The 27,459-nt window shown below is 35.4% G+C and overlaps 1 protein-coding gene across 1 annotated transcript; it reads right to left on the bottom strand.

Annotated features, from left to right (window-relative positions):
- Nucleotides 1–1,686: 1,686 nt before the first annotated feature.
- APCDD1 (APC down-regulated 1) lies at nt 1,687–27,176 on the bottom strand. Its single transcript, XM_026699398.2, has 5 exons — nt 26,438–27,176; nt 15,719–15,896; nt 13,927–14,458; nt 7,026–7,347; nt 1,687–3,020 (listed from the first exon to the last, which is right to left on the bottom strand). Exons 1-5 carry the CDS (start codon nt 26,493–26,495, stop codon nt 2,569–2,571), a joined length of 1,542 nt encoding a protein of 513 aa, XP_026555183.1. The 5' UTR covers nt 26,496–27,176; the 3' UTR covers nt 1,687–2,568.
- Nucleotides 27,177–27,459: the final 283 nt, after the last annotated feature.

Raw genomic sequence — 27,459 nt, 5'->3', positions numbered from 1 at the left:
GGGCACATACGTAAGACAGTTTACAATCTAATCCCAAAAAGTAAAAACATGCTTGAATCCATTTAATTGCAGCCGGCTAATCCCATAGTCCAACACCCTTTAAGTGCAAAGGATTACTGTATTGGTTTTAATACAGTAGATGTAGTTTTGCACATATGTAAATCCATTTTCCAGTCAACATCAGAAAATACAGCTGATTACATGCTGTTTTCATTATTTAAATGAATGCCTTTAATATAAATGAATTCTCTCTCTGGAAATGAATATGTGGCCAGTGTATTACTGGAATATTTCAACTGATACTAATTTGCTTTTAAGAATATCTCTAGTTTTCATACATGTTGTGAATGCTCATTTATGGGTTGTTTTTTGTATCATTTTAATGTAAGCTTATAGTTTCATCTTCCCACTCCCTTTGGTTTTAGTATATTTTGTTTATTTTCCATACAATTGGAAGCCAGCATTCGTGTAAATTTCAGTAGCATACCCAGATACCAGGAGATGAAAATTTCAGAGGTCAGTCCCTTTATTAGCATTAAACAATAGAATGCATTATATACATTTTTAACGCAAGATTCAGTTTAAAGACGTGATATCCTCATGATCTTCCCTATTAAATATAAAAGTGAAATGGTTTTGCCAATAACTCAGTCTGTAAACTGAAATTTTGGAGCTGGAATTGTGTCAATAAACATGCACATAAATTCTCAAATAGTATGTGGGAAGCACATGGAAGTGAATATAGTATAGAGTACTGACTGGAAGTTCAAGCACATTAAGTCTTCTGACTGTTAAATTAAAAACTAAACTGCTACCTTACCAGTTATAATGGGGTTTAAATATAACTGTTGTAGTGAAGTAGATAGGTGATATTTTAAAATCATCTTTAGAAATGTTTGAGAATTAATATGTACTAATGTACTTTTGATTTTCTACATATATTGCTAGCTGTAATGATTCAAAAATAACTAACAAAAAGCAATCTTAATAGAATTGCTATTCAGCTTTAATGTAATTCCTGGAAAAAAAATAGCTAAGAATTTTCTTAATTTCATATTCAGATCTTTGCAGTACTTTCAATAATGCACTTTATTAAAAAGGGAATAAACCATAAGCTACAATTTTAATTTGTAGAAATTAAACATGGGATATCAAAAAGTTTTAAATTTCAAAGGATAATCTTCCCTTTAACTTTTTCTTGTATTTTTAATTCCAATTAGACTTCTAAAATTAAGGAAGTTATAAAATGGCTAAATCATATTCTATATACTGCACTCTTTAAGATGTATAAGGGCTATCTGTTATATTTTGTGATATAATGGTGGTTTAGTTCACCCATGTCCTCTGTTTCATTACTGTTTCTATGCACAGTGGCAGTTTGCTTGCATACTAGTAGATGGCAACTATGTAGGCATTTGTGAGTCCAGTACACACAAATGCACACTTGTAGAAAAAACGATCTGGAGAAGCCTGTGTTTACTGGGCTTGTCATATTTGAAAAGGAGCTGTGATTCTAAAGAAAAAGAATGATACATATTTGTAGCATATTCTTTCCCATCATACAAATAAAGATGGAATTACTCTTCATCTAAAATGCCTCTACTTTGCTCAACCAACACAATTTTGTGATTTGATTTAAGTTGCTTATAAATCTCTGTTGTTTAACAAATTGATACATCATCTTAGTTTTAAAAGTTTCCTTGTAAAGAATGACTTTATTAGAATTTATTCCTGTTTAACTGAATTTCCCACTTTAATAAAATGAGATTCAAGGTACGTGCAATGAATATGACAACATTTCTCTCATGAAAATATATTTAAAAAACACTTTGGCTGTTAACTGAGAAGTCTTGTAATCCTTCCTTCCACGTTTTACTTTATAATTTTAATTACAAATTATTGGAAATCAGAAAATCATTAAATTATCATGCATTGAGTAACAATATAAAATGTGTCATGTTATTCTGCATCACTGAATTTTAATTTCACAAAAAATCTTTATACATTTTCAATTTTTGAAGATTTTATATTTGTCATTCAGTTTTTTTATTCAAAGCATTTAATATGTAAAATCTATAAAAGTATATTTAGATACATCCATGGTTTGAAATTTCGTATATACATATGTACATTGTAGCTTAAGAAAGATGCAGTTTTCTAGTATTGGCACGATAGAAGTATAATACCTGATATTTAAAGTCAGTGAAGAAGTTATTTTTTTTAATTCAATGGATTGCAACAGCAAAGCTGATGAAAGAAAGGTTGCAGAATATGTTCTTTAGTTGTAACAGAGTTTTTAATATGAAATAAAGAAACTGCAGTCTTAAAGTGCAATTACTATTGTGCAGTCATGTCAAACCGTAGATCAGACTAGATGAAATTCAAAGAAATGAGTGCTGTTCATGATTCAAATACAGGAAAGCATGAGAAAATAACAAAAGTTCTTAGGCATTCAAGTGCATCAAGAAAATAGTTATTCTTTTTTGTCTTAAAAATGCCTTTTGCCATTCTCATTAATCCCAGTTTCTATATTGTCCTGATCTGAAAAATTTCAAAATGTTTGTTCTTCTAGCTGAGAAGATCCAAGTGTGGCACAGTATAAATAGCCACTATTGTGGCTAGCACAAATGCACAGGAATTGCTTGCTGATGCGCCACTATTATACCATCCTAGAATGTTTTCTTCTAATGTTCCTTCTATTCTTGGGGCTGCTGATGTACACTGAATTAAGGGCATTTGGTAGGAGGTTGCTCTTTTTTCTGGCCTGTCTGGGCTGGATCCATCACTAGGTCTCTGGCCATTATATAGCAAGTATCTCCCCCTGGCATCCTGCTCCATTTTGAAGATCTCGTATTCTGTGTGAGGCAGACGGATTCCCAAAGCAATACATCCATTTGTGTGAGTCACATCTTGCTGCACCCCAACTTGCCAGGATCCTTCTGCTCCACATTCATTTCCATTGAAAACATTCAGTAGAGAGGCTGTAGCTATATCCATGGGAGTAACTTTCATATGATTTACTGCAAAGAGAAGAAACTGCTCATTATATTTTGAAGTATAGTAATTAATAGTCCAGTCATGAATTGATGCTATTTTGTGAACATAATCAAAATCCTTACATTTAAATTGTGGCTTTCTTTTAAATTGTGCTTTTATACATTAAAACTGATGTAACTGTAATAGGTCTAAAGTTAATTTGCTTCAAAGGTATTCCAACACTTGCCCATCTGCTCCAGCATTCTATTTTCAATGGTATTCATCAAGATCCTTTCAAAAAGTCAACAACTTTTTCACTTTTTATTTCCTTTTAAGCAATTGGTTTTCAGACACCACTTGGAGGTTCCATTAGAATTCATGATAATGTTTTTATCAGATTTATCCTCTTTCAATGTGGCTAATATTTAAAATAACACATCTTGCAGAAGCATTGTTAGTGAAAATATCTCAGATGTCATAAAAGCAAAATACACAGATATTCACACAACTGCAAACACAGATGTTACTTGTAGTCTTAAGTATTAAAATTAAGCAGAGTATTTGCTTATATGGATATTCTCAATATATGCTCCGTCTTTAGAAATAGCCTTAAAATAATGCTTTGAAGGGACCTAAAATGTCACCTCTCCATCTTTATGTCTGGACATTATTGCTTGTTTCTGCCTCTCTATTACTTTATTATTCTAGTCGGGTTGCTGTAATGAACTCAGACACCTGACTAAGAACAAACGGTTGATCTGATTCCAACCAAGTAGAAAAGTATATTATTGACCTCCCCTGAATAACTTGAAAAACTGTGATGCAGTGGGAACAGAATGCGTTTCATGCAGCTAAAGATAGCACTCCTTTTAGCACCATCTTCATTATACCCCTCAAAGTATTTTCACATTGTAGCTGAGTGCATGTGGGGAAAATAGGCTGTGGAGAAAAATCTAAAAACACTCAAAATAATTAGTTTCTGTTTGTGACAATACTAAATTAGCACTCTAGTTTCTAAGAGGTGAACAAGAGGATGTTTGCAGTATTAATCATGACAAACTACAGTTGCCTACTGATCTGTGAATAATAAATGATGTTCCTGGAATACTATAGTAATTTTGTTGTAGCTGTGCTCTGCTGAATCCAGATGTTCCCAGAGGTTATCCTCTTGTATCCAACATGTGGATATCGTGCAGCTAGAAAAGCAATGAGCCGGCAGTTTTGAATGGGTTTTGTTCATGAACAAGTATTTCAACAATGCACTTCTTAGAATTTTAGCATGTGTTTATAAATACATAATTGTGTTGCTTGTTACTGCCAGGTTTTGTGAATGTCCTCTCTGAGTAGATTGCACACCTGAAACTTTCCTTTTATGTGGGTAGTTACATTTGATTTCAATGGAGGGAACTGAGTGAAATATAGAAATAGATAAGCATTTAGGAGAAATTGTTACAAGAATATGGGGAAAATATATCTTTCACAGGCCATCAGAATGGTATATGAAGTCTTAAGGTCTCAGAGGAGACAGAAATGGATGTTATACTGTATATGATGTTCCCTTCCATCTGCAAGGTCCTCGAGTTCAATTCCCAATAATCCCCAATAAAGGGCTTGTACCTCAGAATGACATCTAGCTACCCACACCTGGCAATTCTAATAAGGATGAGTCCAGTAATATGCTGGTTCTTGGTGTCAATGTAACTCATTTTAAAGAGACCTTGGACTGAAGCCACAAGCAATATTGCCCAAATTTCCTCATTAATTTTCATTAACCAGGTACAAATAATTTCTGGATAATTTACTCATGAGATTAAACCCTGAAATTGCTAGAGCTATTAGTTTTGGTTTGATGCTTGGACTCTAGTAATGAAGTCTTAAGGGTACAGGTAAAATTTATCATTTTGAAAAACAAAGGATTTGTATCTTCTGTGTGGATCTCATGCAGTTATTTTGCTGAAAATTCTATTATACTTTTAATACACTATTTTTTGCAAACACTACTTGGGAGGAGAATCCAGGTTATTTCTTGGAAAATTAGATCAAGAGCAAAACCTTATGGCTTTCTTATTACAACAAATTACCACTAGGAAAAAAGCTTTTATTTTTAAAAGTGATAAATGTAATTTGCAATTTGATTTTAACAATTGTGCATATAAAACTCTTTAGAGATGCAGAAATCCTATAATTTCATCTCACTAGCTGGTAAGAGCAAGGTGAGATAAATTTATTTTTCTTCTCCCTTTACCTACAAATAATCACTATGTACACATTACTATTTTCATATGGTGTAATTCTACTTTTTTCTAAAAGAGAATGTAATTCAACAAATTCACTGGTTCCATGTCAATTCTGGTGTCAACATCATATATAAAAATTCAAACCCCAGCAAAAAATTATTTGGCATTACCAATATAGATGTAATTTCATTTTTAAAGTTGAGTTTTACTTTTTAAAGTTGAGTTTTACATTTATGGTAACAATACAAGTCAGCCCTTGTGATCAGTTAACTGACCATTTAGCCAGGGAGACTATTCTATAATTAACCTGCAAAAGGTACACTTTAAATTTTGTCATGTCACCCGATTTTTTTTTAAAGGCAAAGTACAGGCGGTTAATCAGTTCTGCAGACTTATAATATGCTTGCCTGGCCCAAAGCCAATATCTCAGGTAATATGGTGGGGGAACACTTTTCATTCAAAGGGAAGAAGACTTTCAAGTGCGTGCTTAAGCTTTTCGACAGCACCTGTTGGAAATGCCTGAAGTCAAATTTGTCTTTCTCAGGATTGTGTGGCTGCCCTGCAGAATGACAACACAATCCTAGGAAAGGATATGTGTGTCCTAAAGAGCTGACATGCATTTACCTGCACACAATCTGAACTTTGCTCATCCAAACTAAGCTGTATTAAACTCTACACTCACATTGTGAAAGTTGCTCCCAAATATCTCTATTATGCCAGCCTTCTCTAATTCAGTGCCCTTCAAATATATTGGGGTTAAAGTTCTGCCTGAAAACTCTAGCAGTGTTTCTCAACCTCAGTGAGTTTAGGATATATTCCAGAATTCCATAGCCAACAGAAAAACATAGTTCTAGCAGGTATAAACACAATAAAGCTAAAGGCAGGAGATTGGGAAAACTGCCTCAAACCAGTATTTCCTTCCTATTTATCTCCTTGTTACCTAGAAGATAAACATACCCTTGCTATCTTTTCCCTTTAATAATATGCATATTTTAACTTTCCTTGATTAACTGCCTTAACTTGCACGTCCTCCAAGACTGCTAACTGAATTACAACAATACAAACAGGCAAACAGAAGCAGTGTAACTTCCTGATATTTTTTGACAGAAAACAAGACAAAAACAAAAACCCACTGGTATACTAAACCCTTCATGAGGTTTAAAACCATTCCCCACAACCAAGAGGAGAAAACACATGCCTCAAATTCTGGGGTGGGATTCTACCAGTTTGCACCTATTCGCTAGAACCAATTGTTAACATTCTAAACAGTTCAGAGAACTGGTTGTTAGAAGAAATTACTGGCCTAATCCTGTAAGGAAGGCAGGAAGGAAACATTCTGGTGTTGCTTACAGAAACTGCCTCTCCATTAACCCTTATTACATTCTTGGCAGGACTAGACTTCCTGTCTCAGGAACTTCTCTGGAGTTTTTTTCCCCTCCTCTGCTGGTACTTTGCTCGTGTGGAGTGACCATTCAAAGTTACAATGGCACTGAAAAAAGTGACTTATGACCCTTTTTCACACTTACAACTATTGCAGCATTCCCCAGTCATGAGGCCAGGCAAGGAGATGCGTGCCTCAATGTGAATGATGTTGAGTTGGCCACACCCAGTCAGTAACATGACCACCAAGCCATGTCCACCCAGTCACATGACCACCAAGCCATGCCCACCAACCAAGTCACGCCCACAGAACCAGTTGTTAAAAAATTTGAATCCCACCCCTGCTCAAATTCCATCTCTTTCAGTAGCTTTATTACATCATCAACTCACCCAAAATGAAGAAATCTGACACTGAAGAGAATAGAAACTTACCTTTAAAGACAAATTCTGTTCCTCCCATCACTTTGGTTGAATGTATACCCCTGCTGTAACGGCCTTTTGCATAAATAGTGAAGGTGGGATGTTTGCAGATTGGATCAGAGTAATGATAGTAATGACCTTCCCAGGTATTATTGTTGTCATGGAAAATGAAATGTCTAGTAAGAAAGAGCACTTCAGGTCGTACTTCACAGCGCTGGCTCACCCATTCCCCATGTAATCCAATAGTCAAATCCGCCTTTGGAGGCAAAATTGGAGGATGGTGTTCATCTGATCGATAAATGATCCTACATGCTATACATGAATGGTCATGGTTCTGAAATAAAATAAAAATTGGTCATTTTAAAAAATTGTATGAAATACAATTCATTTCATAATGTTCATAACCTTTACATATCATATGGGTCGTGTTTTTTTAAATGTGACTAGAATCTAAAATGAGAAGGCTAGAGTTGCCTGCTTAAGAGATCAGGGTAATTGAAAACTATATCACGCTGGAAATAAATCTTTAGACTTTTTGATTAAAAGTCTAAATTTTTGATTAAAAAAAAACTTTTTGAGCATTCACAAGCCTTAGTATTTTATGTTAATAATGGTGAAAATAAACATTCTGATCTTTCTTACAACTCTATGCAAGAGATGTATTTTTTTTCCTTATGGCAGTCCATCTCTATAAAATAGGGCTGTCAAACTCCTGGCCCACAGGCTGGATGCGTCACATGCTGGCCACACCCATGCCCAGTTTACCGAAGGGGAAAAAAAGTTCCAATATATCATGTGATGACGTGAGTTTGACACCCCTGCTATAGAACAAAGTTAAATCATCCTAATTCCTTGATAAATGTAAAATTGCATAGGATTAGGTTAGGGAAATGACCCTTATCAAAAGCAAGGGTTTTTTTCTTTGTCAAAATACTGTATTTCAAATCAAGAAAACACTTTGTTTAAATAACCACTAAATTCTCTCCCACTCCTATTACCTTTCTGTGCTTTTTCTAAATCAACCTTCAAGAAAACCACTAAGATTAATAACTTTAATGGATTTTTTAAAAAATTAAAGTTGTTTATTCTCTGATGGCTGTTAAAAATGCTACTCTGCTATTTTGTTTCTTTTACTGAAATGTGAGAATAAAGGTCAAGAATCCATTCTCAAAAAAGAAAAACAAAACATATTTTTGGTAATAAATTGATTTATGTGAAACCGCTTAGATTCTGCATTTGAAACTGAATGTACTGCTACGTGAAAGAAATGCATGAAACAATCTGAAATCTATAAAGTTTTATTAAACAAAATTGATATTCTAGAACAAAAATAAAACTTCACTTGATTTATACTTTACATAATTTTTACTCTTAATTACAAGTCATTAATCCTGCTTTATTCATTTGCATTTTCCCATTTCACAGATTCAAAATACTGCATTTTACATGTACATTGAGTTCGGTGGCAAATGCAGTATTTTTAATGCAGTATTTTAACTTACTTAGGTAATTAATAGTAAACATAATGTCAGGTATGTCTGTTAATACAAATCTCCATATCTAATATAAAATAATAAATGTTTCAATTGAGAAAACAACTGAAAGGCAACATCTGATTTACTTCAGTTACATTGTCCTGAAGAGTTTATTTTGCACCCCGCTCTCTCTCTAAAACATTATTCTGAGAGGTATCAAAATGTGTTGTTGCAATATTCTTGTTTGGCCCTTTGGGACTCAATCTGGGGCTCCCTGTAATATGTTTAGGCTGTAAGGGACCTGGATGTTGGAGAAAAAGCTGAAACGGAATTCAAATGAGGCAAGAGCTACTACTGCTGAATTTTGAAATTGGGAAAATGCCCCTGACCTTCTCCCCTAAGAATCAAGTTCTATGTCTGGTGTTCCACCTAAATTTGACCCTGACACTTACCTAAATAGCATTTTTGGTTAACTTAAGCTGATAAACCATAGCCAGTAACCTAACATTGGGTTACTGCAATTTACTCATTTGAGTGTCCAGAAACTGCAGTTGGTCCAGAAAGCAGCAGTGTTATATGTGCTATATTGGTCCTGTACCAACATAGCTGAACTGGTTACTAATTTCTTGTCCATTTCAAATTGCTGAGCAAACTGCAAAGACGAACATGACAAAGACCCAAGTTACTTTCATAGAGTCCATCCTACACTTTAGGGCTCTTCTGTGCAACACATTAATGTGCTCCCTTCCCATGCTTGAGACTGAATGTTGATATAAGTGCTACTCCCACAGCCTATTTTTATCATGTCTTACAAGCACAGCCACTCAGGGTTGCTGACTTCATAAAGTGTAAATTAGAATAGTAACTGAATTCCCTGAAGTCCTTTTCCTTCCACACTGTGTTACCTCTGTGAAGAAAACCAATGGCTCAATCCTAATTAAATGGCAGAATGGAAGATGTTCAGGCTGCCAGTTTTATTATACTATATTTCATATTTATTTATGAATGAATGAATATCTTGGGATGTCAATGTCCTGTAAGATATGGGAGATCAAGAGATCAGTATATATTTCAGTGGGGATACGTGTAAACCCCCAAACTTTGCTCTCCATTTTCAAAAGTAAAAGAGATGACTTGCCTTTACTTTGGGCTGCTGGTTGTGAGTCACGAATATGGGAAATAGAGTATAAGAAAAGGTCAGAAACAATTCAAATTAAATACATCTGCAGTATCTACAGTGAAACATTTGCCAATCCTGGAAAGAAACATTAGCATCCCACTGGAAAAAGCCCCTTATTAACAAGGCTTTACTAATGTTTACTAACCAATAGAAAATAATACAAGATGAATAGTACAAAAAGTTTGTTTAGAGTAATTCAGGATTGATGGATGCAGAAAGTTGTACATGCCTTGTCCAGACAGAGTGTGGTGTCTACCTCTGTAAAAGAGACAATGATCAAGCTGTTCCTGAAGAACAAAACCTGGACCCAGTGGATCAGTTACATGCTAGTGTTCAATATTCCCTTGCTAGTCAAGGTGTTTGTGAGGGTGGTAACTGATCAGTTACAGATTATCTTAGGTGAACATGATTTTAGATTCATTTCAAACTGATTTCAGACTTAGCTATAAAAAAGAAATCACTTTGGTTACCCTGTGGAATTACCTGTGTCAGGAAAAAGACAAAGATAGCAATTTTAAAATCTTCTAAACTCTCTTCTTTGTTATAAATAGGATTATATTTATGTTTTATAATTTAAAAACAGATAATCAAGCAAGGTTTGCTAGGCTGATTCTCTACAATGGATTCTCTTCAGAGAAGGGTTTCTTTCTTTCTTTCTTTCTTTCTTTCTTTCTTTCTTTCTTTCTTTCTTTCTTTCTTTCTTTCTTTCTTTCTTTCTTTCTTTCTTTCTTTCCTTCCTTCCTTCCTTCCTTCCTTCCTTCCTTCCTTGGCTTTAGTGTTTGATGGCCAAAAAGCTGATGTAAAAAGTTGATTTAATGTCTCTTTTGTCCAATTCCAGAACCAACTAAGACAAGAGATTTTAAATATAGTCTACTACTTAAGTTGATTTTCATCAGTGTTCAAGACAGAAGGATAATAACTATGCAATTTATTTTATATTTAATGTAAGTCTTGTTTTATGCTTACCTCATAAGTAATCAAAGTGCAGTTGTTCACTTGGTAAATATTTCTGTGATGGTTATTTTATTTTTATTTTATTTTTTACAAAAAGAGGTCTGAGAAACTAAAATACAACACATTTCTATGAAAAAGTGTCATCTATGCTTTCAAAATAATTATCTCCAAGAGAATTACATATATATAAGGTATATGTTTATAACTGTACTGATGGGCTAAAAAACAACCTGAAGGCAAGTTTAATATTTTAAAAAGTAGGACATGGGAAAAGTAATATATGTTCTTTGAAGCCACGTGAATTCTTTCTTCAAACTGCAATTATACTTCAAATAGATGTTCTACTTTTGTTTAAGTCTTATCACAGCATTCCCAATTTTCCCATTAGCTACGCTGGCTAAGCATTCTTGTAGTTAAATGTCTGGAAGATGCTTTGTTGGGGAAATCTGCGCAATAAGCACCCCGCTCCCCCCATGCGTATTAACTTAATTGCACAGTCTGACCAAAGACTTTAGAGACATATCTGCACTTTTGCTTGAAATAGAACATTACATCAAAGGGCTCTGAATCTGAACAGACAACCAGTTCCTCTGTTCTCTTATTGCATATTCATGACAATAAAACAATTTGTAACACTGCACACAATAACATTATTTAGTCTAAAATAATGCCATATGCTTCACTTAAATAGGTACTGTTCTAATTTATTTCTACAAAACATTCAGAAAGATTAATACAGTTCAACCAAGAAATATTGTTTGCAAATATTCTATAGGTTCATGCAATCACACTTTATTTTAAACTAGTTATGATCATGACCAAAATAATTATGATCTAATTTTTATGATATGAAAATGTTTAAGTAACTCTGAAAGGTTCTGCTGGAATTAACTGATGACAACTTTGATCTCAAATGTGGTTCCGATTACTATGTACATTCCTTTGAGATGTCATCAGAAAAGATGTACAGCCCTACTGTGAAACAATATATCCTCATTTCTATGTGTGTTTTTTGTGAATAAGATAGCTCATTGAGGTACTGTATCTTAAGCTTTTATTACAGCTAAAATGTGTAAATATGCATTAGTTTCTGCTGCTTTATAACTCCAAGATAGAAAAAATATTACTAGGACAGGTGTCATAATAATAATAATTAGACATAATTATAAGAAGTATTAGAGAAGCTTGTGGTAACACCTTACTCAAAAGAAAAGTTAATCTTACATTGGTGTGTTCTACTGCATTGGAGTCACATGATATACCACCAAATTATTCCTTAATGCAAAAGTAAATCTCTACACCAGTGTTTCCCAATGTTAGCAACTTTAATGTATCTGGACTTCAACTCCCAGAATCCCCCATCCACCTGAGAAGTCCAGACATTTTAGCATTTCTAAAGTTGAGAAACACTACTCTATACAATCTTAATCTCATGACCAAGTACCACTCTCTGTGTTCTTGTCAGCTCCTCCCAAGTTCCCTTCTCCCTCAAATAGATATCAAAACAGGCAACTGGGTTGGCCTCTTTACTCTAGCTGTAGTATGGAAGTGCATTTCTCTTGCATGGTCCTTCTGTTCCAATAAGCCAAACTGCTAGTATGTTAATGATCCTCAGGTTATTTTGAAGGACAAAATAGCTTTCTTTGATTTTTTGATTCTCCTCAGTCTTAGATGTTCCTTTTCAATCAAAATTTATAAGGCAAAATTTTTAATCTTTGATTTATATGATTATCCTGAATCTGTGCTATTTCATTCTGTTACAAACTGTTTCCCCTTTAATTCTAGATCCTATAATTGGGTTTGTTGACTTATGATCTTCTAAATCAGAGGGGGGAACTGGGAGAATTCTGGGAGTTGGTCCACAAGTCATAAAAGGGCCCTATTCTAAATGGATGCCATTTCCCCCCAATAAAATGATTGAGACTCAAAGATGCTTGAAGATTATATAAAGCAGAGGTGGGAATGATGACCTCTTAATGACTTGTAGACTTCAACTCCCAGAATTCCTGAGTTGGTTCACAAGTCACAAAGAGGCCATTGTTCCCCATTCCTAATATAAACGAATGCTGCCCATTGAGGATTGCCCATTTTCTGCTGCTTTATAACATTAATTCCTTTCAAACGGAAAGCACTAGAGTTCCCATTGAATAATTTCCATATTTTTTTTATAATTTTGAGGGAAGAGATACTATCAGCTGTGTTGGCAGATACAGACACATGTTTAATACATTTCGACATACTTTGTCCAGGTTTGCTTCCCCCCCACTTTGCTTCTTCCTCTCAGGGGGAGGAAGGCAGGAGGAAGACACTTACTGACCCCATATAAGCCATTCTGAATATATTTTGGATAAAGAGCAAGGAGAAACTATTACAAAACAGATTAAGTATATAAAGTACAAAAAAGGTGGGGGGGAAATTAGGCATTGAAAAAAAAAATCTTATGAAATGTACTTTGAAATAGCAAATATTGAAAAACAATGAACTACTTATACATTATTGTTTCTTTTATAAAAATTTATAGATAACAAGTTTGCCATTACCTTATTCTACTTTTATCTTTTCTGTAGATATGAAGTACTTGACTTTTAATAAAACAAAATTTGAAATTTCCTTTCAGGTGTGTGGCTGGGTAACTGGCCACACAGTATATTTTTCAATTTTTCAGGAACTTCTGCAACATATTCTCTTGCAACTATCTGACAGCTTTGAAAGAGCAGAAACTTTTGAGAGTATGGGTCAATGCTTCCTTGCCACAGAAGAAAATATTCTGTCCAGAAGCAATGTCTGCGGGATCTTTCCTCAAAAGGACAAAAGCAATATTGTTGCATTCTGTCAGCAAGCTCCATCCCTTTTGTACATGTATGTTACACTGCACTGCACCTAGGTCATGATACTTGCTTTTATCATTTTGAACCTCACTATCTCCTCTCGATGCCATTACTGTAAATATATTGAAAAAAATGATATATTGCAACATTCTTTCCCATTAAAATATTAACAACATGAAACAGATTTGATCCTACAAGTCTGCATCCAATGTCCAAATTAAAAAGACATGAAAAAATTGAAGCAGGGGTGATAAGCCAGCAAAGAGAATATAGCAGTTTGATTGTCAGATAGGAAGATGCAACAGGATATTAAAGTCTAGAAGGCATAACTGACAGACAAGATAAGCAATCCTGATAAAGAATACAAGTGAAAACAGATAACCTGCATGGGATCTGGATTTAAGTTTCGGGCCAAGTAATTTTAAAAACATACTTCATTTACATGTCTTGGAAATACAACTGAAATGGTCACATACCTTGGCATTTTGGAGTGGAGGTTGATAACTGGATGGGCGATAATACATCCTTTGAGCAGGATCTGTGTGGATGTCTCCAAGAAACAGTTCTTCTACTAAGTGATCTAAATTATGGTGCAGGTATTGTTTCTCTACTCGAATCAGTTGAAGTTCATGCATAGCAAAATTCAGTGCCTTTGTACACTCGTAGCCATTCTCTTCTCTCCATAAATCATAGCTCACATTCTGCTCCCAAGGTTTATCTCCTGCTACAAATCCAGGACACGTATGGTTCACCAACTGACTTAGTTTATCGGCTACTGCCTCATTGTGGCAGATGATCTGAATGTTATGCAATTGATAATCCGCTTCGGTCCCTCCTCGGATAATCCAGGATGCTTGACGAAGGCGGACTTTACCACGGATAACCAAGGTATAGATTGGGGTTGTACACCGATTGCTTCCATAGTAAAACTGATAAGCTTTAAATGTATTGTTATGGTAGAATCTGTAGGATCTTGTGATGAATTCTGGACCTGCTCTAACTTCACAACTATAGTGAAACAGGAAAAAAAAACCTTTGTTAAGGTATAAAATTATAAAATTTAGTTATTGTCAAAATAGGTTCTGGAGTTAATCCATCTCTAAGTAACAGCCAATTCACAGTATTTATAACAATGATAATTGGAATACTTGAGCTTTAATGTTTCTATATGTAACAATATTTGCTTTGATTTCTTAACAGAACACTTTAGATAAGAGCCTTTTATTTCTCTTCCTACCTGTTGCATTACATTTTCCTATTTTAGTTATTGTTTTTTTCTCCCTCTTTAGTATATATTAAGAATTCATGGTATGCTGTATGGAGATATTTTAATTGTATTTCTGTAAAGATGCTTCATCCACATTCCTATAAAAAGAGTAAACCCATCCACCAAATTTTACACCGGTAGTATAAATGTTTTCTAGATTAATAATGTAACATATGCTACACTAATATACTAAACAAATATCTGTATCAAATGGTTGTATACAGACTATAAATGCAAAAGATGATTATGAAATGAACCAATTTGCCTATTTGTCAATTATAAATAAGAATTCACCCAAGAAATGAGCTTTTATAGCTTCTACCAGGACTTTTTAGTAACTTGAATGAAGACTGGGGTTTATCAAAGTAAACATTCCATTAATTAACTGTAGTTTTTGCCTGAATAAGGACTGCTGGATTAGACTTGAAGGAACTGTAAACCTGAAGAATACTCCTAAGAACATAATTTCGAGTATACTGTAAAAGACGGCTATAAAATAAATCTTACTCTAAAAGAACATCTATAATGTCAATTAAACATTAACACATGCTTGGGTTGTCAACTATAACTCTGTAATTTCAATTTATAAATGAATTTGTACAAATGTCAGAAGATAAAACATGAAGTCATGAGTTTATTCATAAGATCTTATGAACAATTTTCTGCTATGCTGCAGTTTCCAAGTAAGGAAGATAGAAAATATTTGAAATGGCTTAAACACAGATTGTGGTCACAAAATTCTGCAGCCAATCACAACACCCACAGTTACAATAAGAACTGACTTTGATACTTATGCAGAGAGAGGGGGGGGGAAGGGAGGCAGAAAAGGGTTGGGAGAGAGAGGGGAGGAGACGAGAGGAGAGGAAAGAGAGCGGAGGAGGAGATTATCATTAAGGGGAAGAAAAAATAATTCACCCAAATCCTTTAACTGATTGCAAGTGAAAAGTATTTTAGCCTGTAGTGTTTTCCAATATGATCAGTTTGTTTGCCTATAAACTTACCCAGTTGAGACCCAATGTCCCTCAATCATGGGTGGCATCTGTACAGTAATACGAGCTCCATTGTGCAGATGTTTCAGCATGTGATGACACTGTGATTCCTTGAAAGTTCGCCATGCACTCTTTTCTAATGTTTGAGGATGAGTCCTGCTGTCGTGAAGCGCCGAACCTTCTCCCAGCCCTGAATAATCAAAGATGAAACATAAACATTCTGGTGAATGTAGATTAATGTAAAAAATTAATATATACAAAATTAATTCCAGTTGTTGGTAATGAGAGATAGTTTGACATGTGAATGCAGGCCTCTAGAAACTAACCATCTGCTTGAAATGAAGATTATGATGAATGCAAATTTTGAAAGACTGTAGAGATAATTACAAAAAGTTTACTGACTGACAGATTCTAATCCTTGGATCCAACATATAATGAATTACATGCATGCTATCACTGCATTGAAAAAAAAGCTTTACTTTATGCAGTGCCCAACTTCCAAATTTATTAGCTTAGGATCAGAGGTGGTATTCAGCAGGTTCTGACCAGTTCTGCAGAACCGGTAGCAGAAATTTTGAGTAGTTCAGAGAACCAGCAAATGCCACCTGACTAGCCACGCCCCCATCTATTCTCTTCCTCCCAAGTGCCAGCTGATTGGCTGGGTCTTCTTTTGTTGCCCTGCACAGGAGAATGGAGCTGGAAAGCAGGTTAGTGGGGTGGAGATGGAATGGGATTTTGTAGTAAACTTCCCCTGCCAAGCCCACCAAACCACACCCACAGAATCAGTAGTAAAAATTTTTTGAATCCCACCACTGCTTGGGGTTGCCAAAATCACTTATAGCCTCTTCTAAAAATTCCCTTTTGTCAATAAATGAGTGCGACATATTTGATTTTATGTGTGCAAATATGCAAACCTGCTAGCAGCTATAATTCCCCCTTCCCTTGCAAAAATCGGGGCTGGGATGAAGTTAATATTGACTAACTTAATGGCTATTAAATCAAATTAATTTCCAGTAAAATAAATTACACTTTTTACAGGTAAGCTTACCAGTATATTCCAAGTATTCTTTCTCATGCACCAATTGATATTACACATATTACACACACACACGTGCACGTGTGCATACACGCACATGTATGTACATGCTCTCACACACAAACTTTGTCCTCCTTCTTGAAAGAAACAGCAAAAAGAAGAAAAAAGGAATGGAAAAAGAAGGAAGAGAAACAGGGAGGAAAAGAAAGAGACATCTGTTCGCCGAGTTTAAAAAAGGTTAAATTTCATCGTCAAACAGCCCTCCCAAGCTATAGCTAATCTTCAAAGGTATCAGGAGCATCTGCTGATCCTTTGGCACTTCATAATAATTCCTTTATTTTCAACACCCTTTTCTATTCTCATTCTACACGATTGTTCTTTCAAACAATCAAGTTGTTTTTAATTGCAGATCCCAATTTCTTCCTTTGTATACATTTAAATTTCTTGTTTATGCTTGAACGTATTTAGAAAGTAGCTTTTATATATATTTGGACAAGCTATGGTGAGATTACTTTCTAGGTAGCACTGATCCGTTAATCACTGTGTAGGAAAACCAAGTCTTTATGCTCTATTATAATACTTTATATACAGTACACAATATCCCATGAAAACACTTCATCCTGTAATACATTGTAAAAAATATAAATGCCTTTCAAAATTGAGATATAGAACTGCTATTAAATTTTTTTTCTACTTCATTTCTAAAATTCTGAAACTGAGGGAAATCAGAATTTATATAATTATACAAATATTATATGATATATTCATACCCAATACATGCACAGATCTCAAGATTATACTCACTGTGCTTACAAATTTTATGCAAGGAAAATCTGAATAACTATGTATAAAGAAGGCACTGTGCAATCATTAGCAAATATTTTAACCAAGAGAAATTAAGACTTGGCCTACTTGATTCCATGATGCAATAAGTTTAGCACATATTAGAGCACTGAAAGCCAATTTGGTCTAATATTTAAGGCACCAGGCCAGAAAACAGGAGACCGTGAGTTCTAGTCTACCTTAGGCCTGAGAGCCAGCTTGATAACCAGTTATTTCTCTCAGCCCCACCTACCTTGCAGGACTTTTGTTAGAAAAACAGGAGAAGGAAGTAGTATTATATATGTTCACCACCCAGAGTTATTTATAAACTTAATAAAGATGGGATATAAATTAATAAAAACATGTAACTCGTGAATATTCAGTCTATTATGACAGTATTAATATAAAGCTTTATATTCTGCAACATATTTTTTGCAGCAGAAACTTGCCAAAGTTTTACAAAATTCTGAGTTACCTGAAATGGGACTTTTCTTTGCCCTGCATCCCAAATCATTGCTGAAAGGACTTGTCATGCTTTAGGATATGTGCTACTTTCTTCACAGGGTCGTTAAACTGGCAGCCCGTGGGCCAAATGCATCATGTACAGGCCATGTCCACCCCAGCTCCACAAAGGGAAAAAATGTTGCGATAGGTCACACAAAGTGACATGGTGCTTTGACACCCGTGATATATTGTATTTGTTTATAATTTTTGGTCAGCCAAGATAGAGGTAGAACATCTATCACAGCCCTCTCTCATCTATCAAAGACCTTCAATAAAGCCGATGTAAGTAAGTACATAAGGAAGGAAGGAAGGAAGGAAGGAAGGAAGGAAGGAAGGAAGGAAGGAAGGAAGGAAGGAAGGAAATAAAATAAGTGTCATTAATCATAATATCCTTCTGGATCAGCATTGGATATTAGAATTAGGAATGGGGTGGGGGGCGGAATGGTGCTACTCCCTGTGGGGCTGGTTCCAATTATATTGGTAGGGAGACAGGTCTAATTTTAGGCCTTTGCTTTGCGAGCTGAGGTGGTTCATTGGTAAGGGATTAAGCAACATCAATATACTGATGATGCTTAGTTGCACATATTTATCCCTGGCCAACCAAGTGATTCCATCTAGATTCTTTCCCAGTGTTGATGAGGATCTGGAGGAAAAATAGGCTTCAAAATGAAATGATTGTGAGTTTTAGGGCTCCCCAGAGGACTTTCCATCATTAGTTCTGGATAGGGTAGAACTAATATACATTGGGGATCTTCTTGCACTCATAGCTCCTATCCCATAATTATTGCTATGGCTAGAAAAGTCTTTCAGCAAACCTCTGTTATGCACTAATTGCACCAGCTCCAGGATTGGTAAGCCCTGTCATGATCCCTCAAACTTGATCACCTCCCATTTGGACTATTACAATGCAAACTACATGTAAATATCCTTGAAGACCACCTGGAAGAGACAAATGGTCCAGAATGAAGCAATGTGGTTAGGGGCTTTGAGGGGTTCTTCTTTGAGGCATTGGGCTAGGATGTTGGACAAGCCTGTTGTGTAAGAGTTAAGAGTGGTTGCAGTTAACAATATATTTCCTTATTAAAGTTTATTTTGTTGCCTTGTTTATGTGTTTTTCTGCTGATGCTAGCTGCTGAAAGTCACATTGTGAGTTGGACGGCCATACAAACTGATTAGTAAATTATTAATAACATAGTATCTTTTCCTACTTAAACCAGAAAGATGGGAGATTGCACAATGTTGGAACAAATGTTTTCCATTTGGAGCTAGTTAATAAAAGTTTAATGGAGTTCTAATGACAGTAACTTATTACAGCCAAGTTATTAAAGTATAATCAGATGCTCTCTGAAATTCTGAACCTATTTTCCCTCCGTGGGTCAACAGATACCTTAGTATACCTCCCTTAAAAACATGTATCCTTTTGCAAGGACTTAATGTACAATGAAACAACTGCAAGATACTGGAGGATGGCTAAATACATTATTTTTTGCTGAGCAATGGCCATATTCTTATGTTTTCTTGCTTATGTTTAAATCTGTGATTGTGATATAAACTTACTAAAGGAAAAAAATATAAAGGGGGAGGAGCTAAAACTCAGTGGTAAGAGTACATGATCTATATGTAAATGGTCTTAAATTTAACCCCTAGTAGGATTATAAAAATATCTGGTTTGAAAAGAAGGGCTGTGGGTAAGTCAGCAAAGCCAAGATAGTACCAATAGCGATAGACACATTGGGAACAATCCCAAAATAGTTGGAATACCACCTTCGGGTATTGACAAAATCGTCATCAGTCAACTGCAAAAGTCAGCTTTGCTTGGAACAGCTTTAACTATAACACCATCAAATAATTTCTGCCTATCCCAGGTCTTTGGGAAGGACTTGATGGTTGGATAAAATGGCAAATCCTAGCTAAACATCTGACTGACTGTATGACCAACCATAATAAATAGCTAAACCAACATAGAATGAATAGAATGGAACAGTTTACTATATCCCATGGAAGTCTGTAGCAGAGTTTGCTAGGTAATTCCGTATTTAGTAATTTAGAAAGAATCTTCCAAAGTTTAAATAATGTAGATGAAAATTCTTTGTTTTTAATTGTTCAAATATTTAGGTCACACCTATTTTATCATCAAAAGACAAAACGTTTTCCACAGCCTGCATACATTAATATACAACTAAAATATGTTAGTAACGTTGTTATATTATATATGAAAGTCTTCAGTCAATAAGGATGTTTATATACTTACAAAATCACATAAATAATAAACATAAAAACAAATTTGACAGAATAATGTACTTATTATAATCATGTCTTTTAATATAGTTCAACAGAAGTTACTTTCTAGGTTGAATGGATGTCTGAAATGATAATTTTACTGAAAATTCAAGAGTAGTCCTTATTTTGATGCCTCCACAGTCCAAATACTACTTCTTAACATTGGATACATTTAAATGTTTTGTTTAAGACAAAAAGAGAAAGCATTGATGAAATGGTTAAAGCAGTGGGTTAGAAACTAGAAGACTGTGCATTGTAGCACTGCTTCAGGCATGAAGCCAGCTGAGTGACTTTGGGCCAGTCATTCTCTCGCAGCCCTAGTAACAAGGCAATGAAAATCACTTCTGAAAAACCTTGCCAAGAAAACTGCACAAACTGGTCCATGTAGTTAAAGGAGTCAAGACTAACTTGAAAGCACTTTATAAAAGCAATCACAATAGGTACCATATAGTGTCTGTATTTGCTATTTATTCTGATATTTCATGTTAACTAGCTGGAAACTGAATATAACGGTGATAGTTTTATTTTGTGAAAGGAAATATAAAGTAAGCAACATTATATTTAATGTACAATATAAATATTAATTATTTTGGAAAGCTATCCTATTTTATTGTAAAATAAATTAACTCCATTGCACATTTTAATCAGAATTTCTGCAGCAGAAATATTTTGTCACATGGTGCAAACCTTTAACAGTCAACAAGTAATAAATGTAGGATTTTAAAGGTCATTTTACAAGTTATTAAGATAAGATGCTCTCTTTTTCTTTTTTTCTCCTGGTGCAATTTTCTCCTTTTTCTCCTCTATACCAGGGGTGTCAAACTCGTGGCCCGCGGGCCAGATATGTCACATGCTGGCCCCAAGTCCTGCCCGGTTTAGCGAAGGGGGAAAAAATTCTGATATGTCACATGATGCCGCAGTGACAACACAACTTTGACACCCTTGCTCTATACAGTGAATTTTATCAATTTACATTTTATTATATTACATAATGTCAGTAGATAAGGAAATTAATTCAATTTTTAAATATATAGCAGAGTTTTTGTATATTTGATATAAATATACATAATAAATTACAAATTGCCACATGTAATTCCGCTTGGTTAGATACAACTCTAGTATACAGATTTGTTTCAGTTTTATCTTGCCTAAACAGTCATTAATGATAAATGTCAATTTTAATAGTTGACCTGAAGGAATAATTTAGTCTGCCATAGAAAAAGCAAAGTCCTGAGATTGGGATGTAATATTACTATTATGCAGCTCCAACAGATATAATCTTCCAGACAAGATTTTCAAGTTTTGACCAGTGGTGGAATTGGAAAAGATTCAGAGAGTATGAGTCATAGAAATAATAGACAAAGACTCTCCATGTTTAGAACAAAAATCAAAGACATCAGAAGTCCATTTAGATTATCTCTGCCATCTGCTTCCAACAATAGCCTGCCAGATGCTTATAGGAAACCCACAAACAAGACACGGGAGGCAATGTGTGTTTGCATGCAAGAAACTGAAGTTCAGAAATGTACTGTTTCTTAATATGTAAATGCTTGCTTGATTATCAGAGTTAATAGTCTGACAAATCTATTCTCCAACAAATTCAACAAATTTATCACATTCAACTAATTCAACAAATTCATCCATTCATCTCCAACTAGTTCAACAAATTCATCACATTTTAAGGCAACAAAAATTATATATATATATGTTATTCAGCTTTGTTCGGGTATTTTCCCACGTCATTATAGTTGTGCTTTTAAAGTTGTAGCAACGTTTCGGCAGAATCTCATCTGCCATCATCAGGCTTCTGTATTGTGTTCGTCTGTGAGTCAGACTTTTACAGTTGTTTATAGTTGTTTTACAGTCTGACTCACAGACGAACACAATATAGAAGCCTGATGATGGCAGATGAGATTCTGCCTAAACGTTGCTACAACTTTAAAAGCACAACTATAATGACGTGGGAAAATACCCGAACAAAGCTGAATAACATACATGTAAGTACCTGCGAAAACTTATATATATATATATATACACACACACATACACACACACACACACACACACACATGCTTGCACTGGCACAAAGCCGAAAGCACCAGCCTGAGGATGGCAAGTGGGACCTCACCGAAATGTTGCCAAGATACTCTTAATCTTACACGAGAAAAGACCCGAACACACCTAGACCTACATACCTGTATCTGTGAAAATCTACTATATATATATATATAAACAACCCTTCAAGTTACAATGGCACTGAAAAAATGACTTACAACTGGTATTTACACAATGGTCACATTATTAAAATCCTGATACTTGTCAATCAGCATGTTTTTTATGACAATCCCAGAATCTTGTGATCATCATCTGTGACCTTCCTAGCCATTTCTGACAAGCAAACTCAACGGGGAAGGCTGAATTTGCTTAACAACCATGTAATGTGATTCACTTAACAATGACAGTGATTTATTTATAATAATGGCAAAAAACATCATAAAATTGGGTGTGACTCACTTAACAACTGCGTCGCTTAGCAATGGAAATTCTGATCCCCAATTGTGATCGCAAGTCGAGGACTAAAGTTGCTGAGACAGTAAATTATAAATGTAATGACAGAATATATATAAGCATTAAAATATCCTTTTATTTCTCCCAAGTTGGACCCCAGGCCCTTTGAATCTGTCATACAACACGTATGTGCATGTTCGCATACTCACAACCAGACTGTGAACCAGTGGCTTAAGAGATATTAGTTCAGGGGGAAAAATGAGCTTAAATCTTTAATGACAGTAATAAAAGATTTAAGATACATACCAGAAACTGATAGATTCTTCAGTTAGCTGCATTATATAAAACATAAAGGTGGCAGTTGCTTTACTCTATAGATTCCTTTATTTATAAACAAATGTCACCATGATGAATGTTACATAAATTTAGCAACAAGAAAAATGCACTCATACACAAGAGGCCAGCAATGCCCATCCAATTGTCTGTCCTTACTTGAATGCAAAAGAGTTATGATTTTCTATTACGTTCTTTCCCCCTATGCTTACTATAGCCTTAACAATTGATTTTTTGTCCTCCCTCTTTTTTCTTTTCTCATGTTCCCAATTTGATAGTACTCTGAGGGAGGGACAAGCAAAACTCCCCGTTTCAAATTCTCTTGGTAGAGGCTGTTTTGATCTGACTACTGGCCCTGATTTGTTTCACATTTCAGCCAAAGTTTAAAACAGCTTGGTAATTCTAAGCAGATGAGCCTATGAGTCTAACCCTATAATTATACCTTCTCTCCTTACTTAGCCTCTAACTTCAAACCTTCCCTTCTAACTTCTAGACTCCCAGATCAGAGAATTTTAAAGTACACCTTGGCGTCCAGACATGTCTGTTTCAACCAGATATATTTATATAGCCTGAATAAATACCTTTTTTGAAAGCAGTCCTTTTATCTATAAAATGACAAGTTACCTAGAAGGTACCGATTTTTTAATCATGATGGAGTGGCATTTCTGCATTTGAGAGCGTCCAAACAGATGGAAAGGTAACATCTATGTGTTTAAAACACCTGTATAAAATCCACAGCTGTGTTCAAATGCTGATGTTAAATTTGTATTAATTTAACAGATACTGGATAACTATTCAGATACTCATTCATCCAATGAATAAACATTTCTATCAGATAACATTTAGAGTAAGGTGGAAAAATTGATGTTACTGGGTTAGAATTCCAATCATTCATTCATTTATCCTAGCTGGGAACTAGACCTCATAAGTGGAGAACCCGAGGTTCCTCAGTTATAACTTAAAATAAAACATTACAAACTTTTATGGACATTCTAAACTGGAGATCACCAAAGCTAGAATTTTATGAAATAAGCCCTGCTGCAAGAATATTAGCACTGTTCTTAACAATTTTTTAAAATCTATAGTTGTTTTTAATATACTTCTATATAAATATAAGCTCCTATACAAACTAAAAAGTCCTCTTGTCAATTAATAAATAAGAAGAAGAAGAGGGGTGAAAAGAGTAAAGGTTCCTCTATGGATGTATAGTGATTTGGAATTGGATGCAACAAGTAAATGGGCTTTTTGCACAGTTGAATTTTCCCTTACATTCCTCTCTCTAATTTAAATTTCCTGAAATTTGCTTTAGTGCAAAAGAGAAATAACAGAAAAAATATTTTTTTCTATGAGGAGATATTGGTCTGGTAATAGATAAAGAAAATGAGATACAATCTGGCTGCAGATGTAATCAAATTATTCAGAATGGAGAAATACAATAAAGATACAATACAATACAAAAAAATTCCTGAATATTGAAGGCACTCTCCTCATATTGAAAACATAGAATATAAAATCACAAACAGAATTTAAATGTGAAAATCATGTCAAATAATAATTCAGTAATACAATGCATAATTAAGATAGAAAATCCTAATCACTTGTACACTTTGATGATGTATGAAGCAGCTATAATTATTGGAAGACATTGGAATTGTAGCAGGAGAATACGAATACCAGATTTTACAGCAACAGTAAAAAAAACCTTTTAAAAGACTAAAAATAAGATAGATATATCATAATACTATTACAGACATGTGTAGTATTACATCATCTGCAATTTTAGTTACAGTTCTAGATATCCCATCTCAAAAATGACAGTAGAGCAATGGAAAAGGTGCAAAAATGATGCAGTTATTATCTTCCACTTGTAAAAAGACTAAAATAATGGACTTTACAGTCTAGAAAATAAGAAAACTGGAGAGCATCATGACAGAGGTACATTACATCACTAATAGTATGGAATAACACTGCAATACACATTAATGAACATTAAAGTCAAGGCAGGCCAAGAAATGTATTTTCTTACATAGCATGTACTGTAGCTTTTAGAATCCATTTCTATAGTATGAGGTTATATTCCTGTTTTAAAATGAATTTAAAAGATTTGGCAATAACAAAAAACCATATGTTTAAAAACAGTGCTCAGTACTCTTGGATACTAATTTGGGGATCAAACTAAGAAAGACCACTATGGGTTCATTACTCATTTGTGGAGTGCTGAGCTAGTCATTGCTGGGAACATAACATAAATTCTCCAAATGCTTGAAGTGATGCTGTTGTCACTTTTATGTACGTAATTTGTAGACTTGTAGACAAACACCCTCATTAGAACGTATCTTGGCATTTCATCATTAAATGAAAAAGAACTGTGACTGCAATATAACAATCATTTTATTAGTGAATCATGCATCTGAAGTAAACACTAGTTTGGGTTGGTGGCCTAAGACCCTTTATTCTAGGTCTTCTTGGAAGTAGAAGTCAACTTGGCCTCTCTATTAAGGCCATAGTGACATTAAGGTGCACATTTAAGAAAATAAAACTGGGCAGCTCTTTTATGAAACTTCTAAACAGGCAAAACTATATTAATATGGATAACAAAGCAAAATATCCAATTTCTCTCCACCTAAATATTGTATTAGATCTTTCAATATCTTATATATCAAATATGCAACAGACTTTATAATGAATGCATCTATACAGCAATTCCTGCTTTTGGAGCTGACATTTTTAATAAAAAAAAATCAGCCTCAGAAATATTGCATATTTAAATTGTTCACCAATGTGCCTCTTTCAGGGCATTGAGAAGCCTGGCTGACATGAGAATACCTCCAGTAAAAACTAGGCTAATGTCTCTAACCATTTGCACACCAAAAAGGAAACATTTAAAATATCATTTCCCATTACAACACAAAAAGGCTTGAAATGACAGAAGACAACCCATTGTTAAAGGGAAAAATATTGTTATCCATAAGAATTCTTGATTCTTAATGAGCGTACCTTTTCTTTATGTATACTGAGAGTATTTACACCAAGACAAATTCCTTGTGTGTCCAATCACACTTGGCCAATAAAGTATTCTATTCTAAAATAGAACAGCGTTTGCAAATGCATAGGAGTTTGAAGTTAAGGCAAGAAGTAGCCTTTCTACCTTTACCCTAAAGTCTGGCTAGAAGATATAAGAATTATTCTTGTTACAAGAATAACATAAAGATTATTACAGATGCATTGTTTCTTTCTGGAGTACTCACCATGCAAGAGCAGGACTAGGAACAGGTACCCAACCAAGACGCAGCAGGGATAGGACATTTCCAGCTTTTCAATAACTTCTCTATTCCAAACTTTTTTTTTTTGCGCCCTTAAAAAATCCTCTCTTCTTTTTTGCTTTAATCTCTTTCTTCCGCACCCCTGAAGTTCTTCCAAATCCCCCAAGTCCTCTCACGCACACGAAGCTGGAAACACGCGCTAGTAATAATAATCATTAAAAAAAGAAGAAGACAAAACCCAGCGCAAGAGCGAGCGAAGATTCTTGCTCAAAGGATGAAGTCCGGATCCGCGCAACCCACCTGGCGGGATCCAACCGCCCCCAAACCTTCGCACCTTTTCTTCCCACCTCGGGGCGAACCCCAACTGCAGAAAGCAGCGCGGGGCTCCAAGGTTTTCAGGCAGTTGCCGCCCTGCGCTTCAGTCCTCCAGCTATCCCACCCACCGCCGACCAAAACTTTTCAGGGGAAGGCGGTCCGCCTCGTGCCGGCCGAGGCGAGGGGCTTCGGCCGCTCGCCCAGCTCCCAAGGCTTTCCCGGTTCTTGGCCTTCCGAAGCCGCTTGCCTGCTCAGAGCAAGTCTCGGGCGCCGACCGCCGTCTTTTTTTCCCCTCCGCGTCTCCTCCTGCGGCTTTTTTTGAAGCGCGGCAGCGGCAGCGGCAACGGCGGTGGCGGCGGTGGCAGCAACAACTACTCCCCTTCATATTTCCCTTCCCAGCCGCAACCCCAGAAGGGAGGGATCTGAGGTGGCCCGAGGCGGGGCGGGGCGGGGCGAACAGCTTGCCGCCTGAAACCAGACACCCTTGACTTGAAAGGAGACTACAAAGAGCGGAGAGGCTGCGAAGGGAGGATCCGGCAGTTCCTGCCCAGGCTGCGCTCCCGCTTCAGTCTTCCTTTGATCGTGGGTACCAAACAAGTCGGGGCCTAACAGCGGATGACGTTAGAGCCAGATTTTGAAAAGGAGGGGTCCACCCCCCCATTCCTCCCCTCAGAGGGGTAGCCCTTTTGCTG

Source organism: Pseudonaja textilis, chromosome 3, assembly GCF_049901715.1.
Source record: "Pseudonaja textilis isolate UNSWEBS1 chromosome 3, rPseTex1.2, whole genome shotgun sequence".
Lineage (NCBI taxonomy): Eukaryota > Metazoa > Chordata > Lepidosauria > Squamata > Elapidae > Pseudonaja > Pseudonaja textilis.
Note: the sequence above shows the minus strand (reverse complement) of the source record. Positions and strands in the feature narration are given on the sequence as shown.

Coding starts and splice junctions, on each gene's coding strand:
- APCDD1 (XM_026699398.2), bottom strand. CDS start 26,495: ATGTCCTATCCCTGCTGCGTCTTGGTTGGGTACCTGTTCCTAGTCCTG. Junction 14,459..15,718: donor GGACATTGGGTCTCAACTGG/GTAAGTTTATAG, acceptor GTTTCACTATAG/TTGTGAAGTTAGAGCAGGTC. Junction 3,021..7,025: donor AACAGAATTTGTCTTTAAAG/GTAAGTTTCTAT, acceptor TTCTCTTTGCAG/TAAATCATATGAAAGTTACT.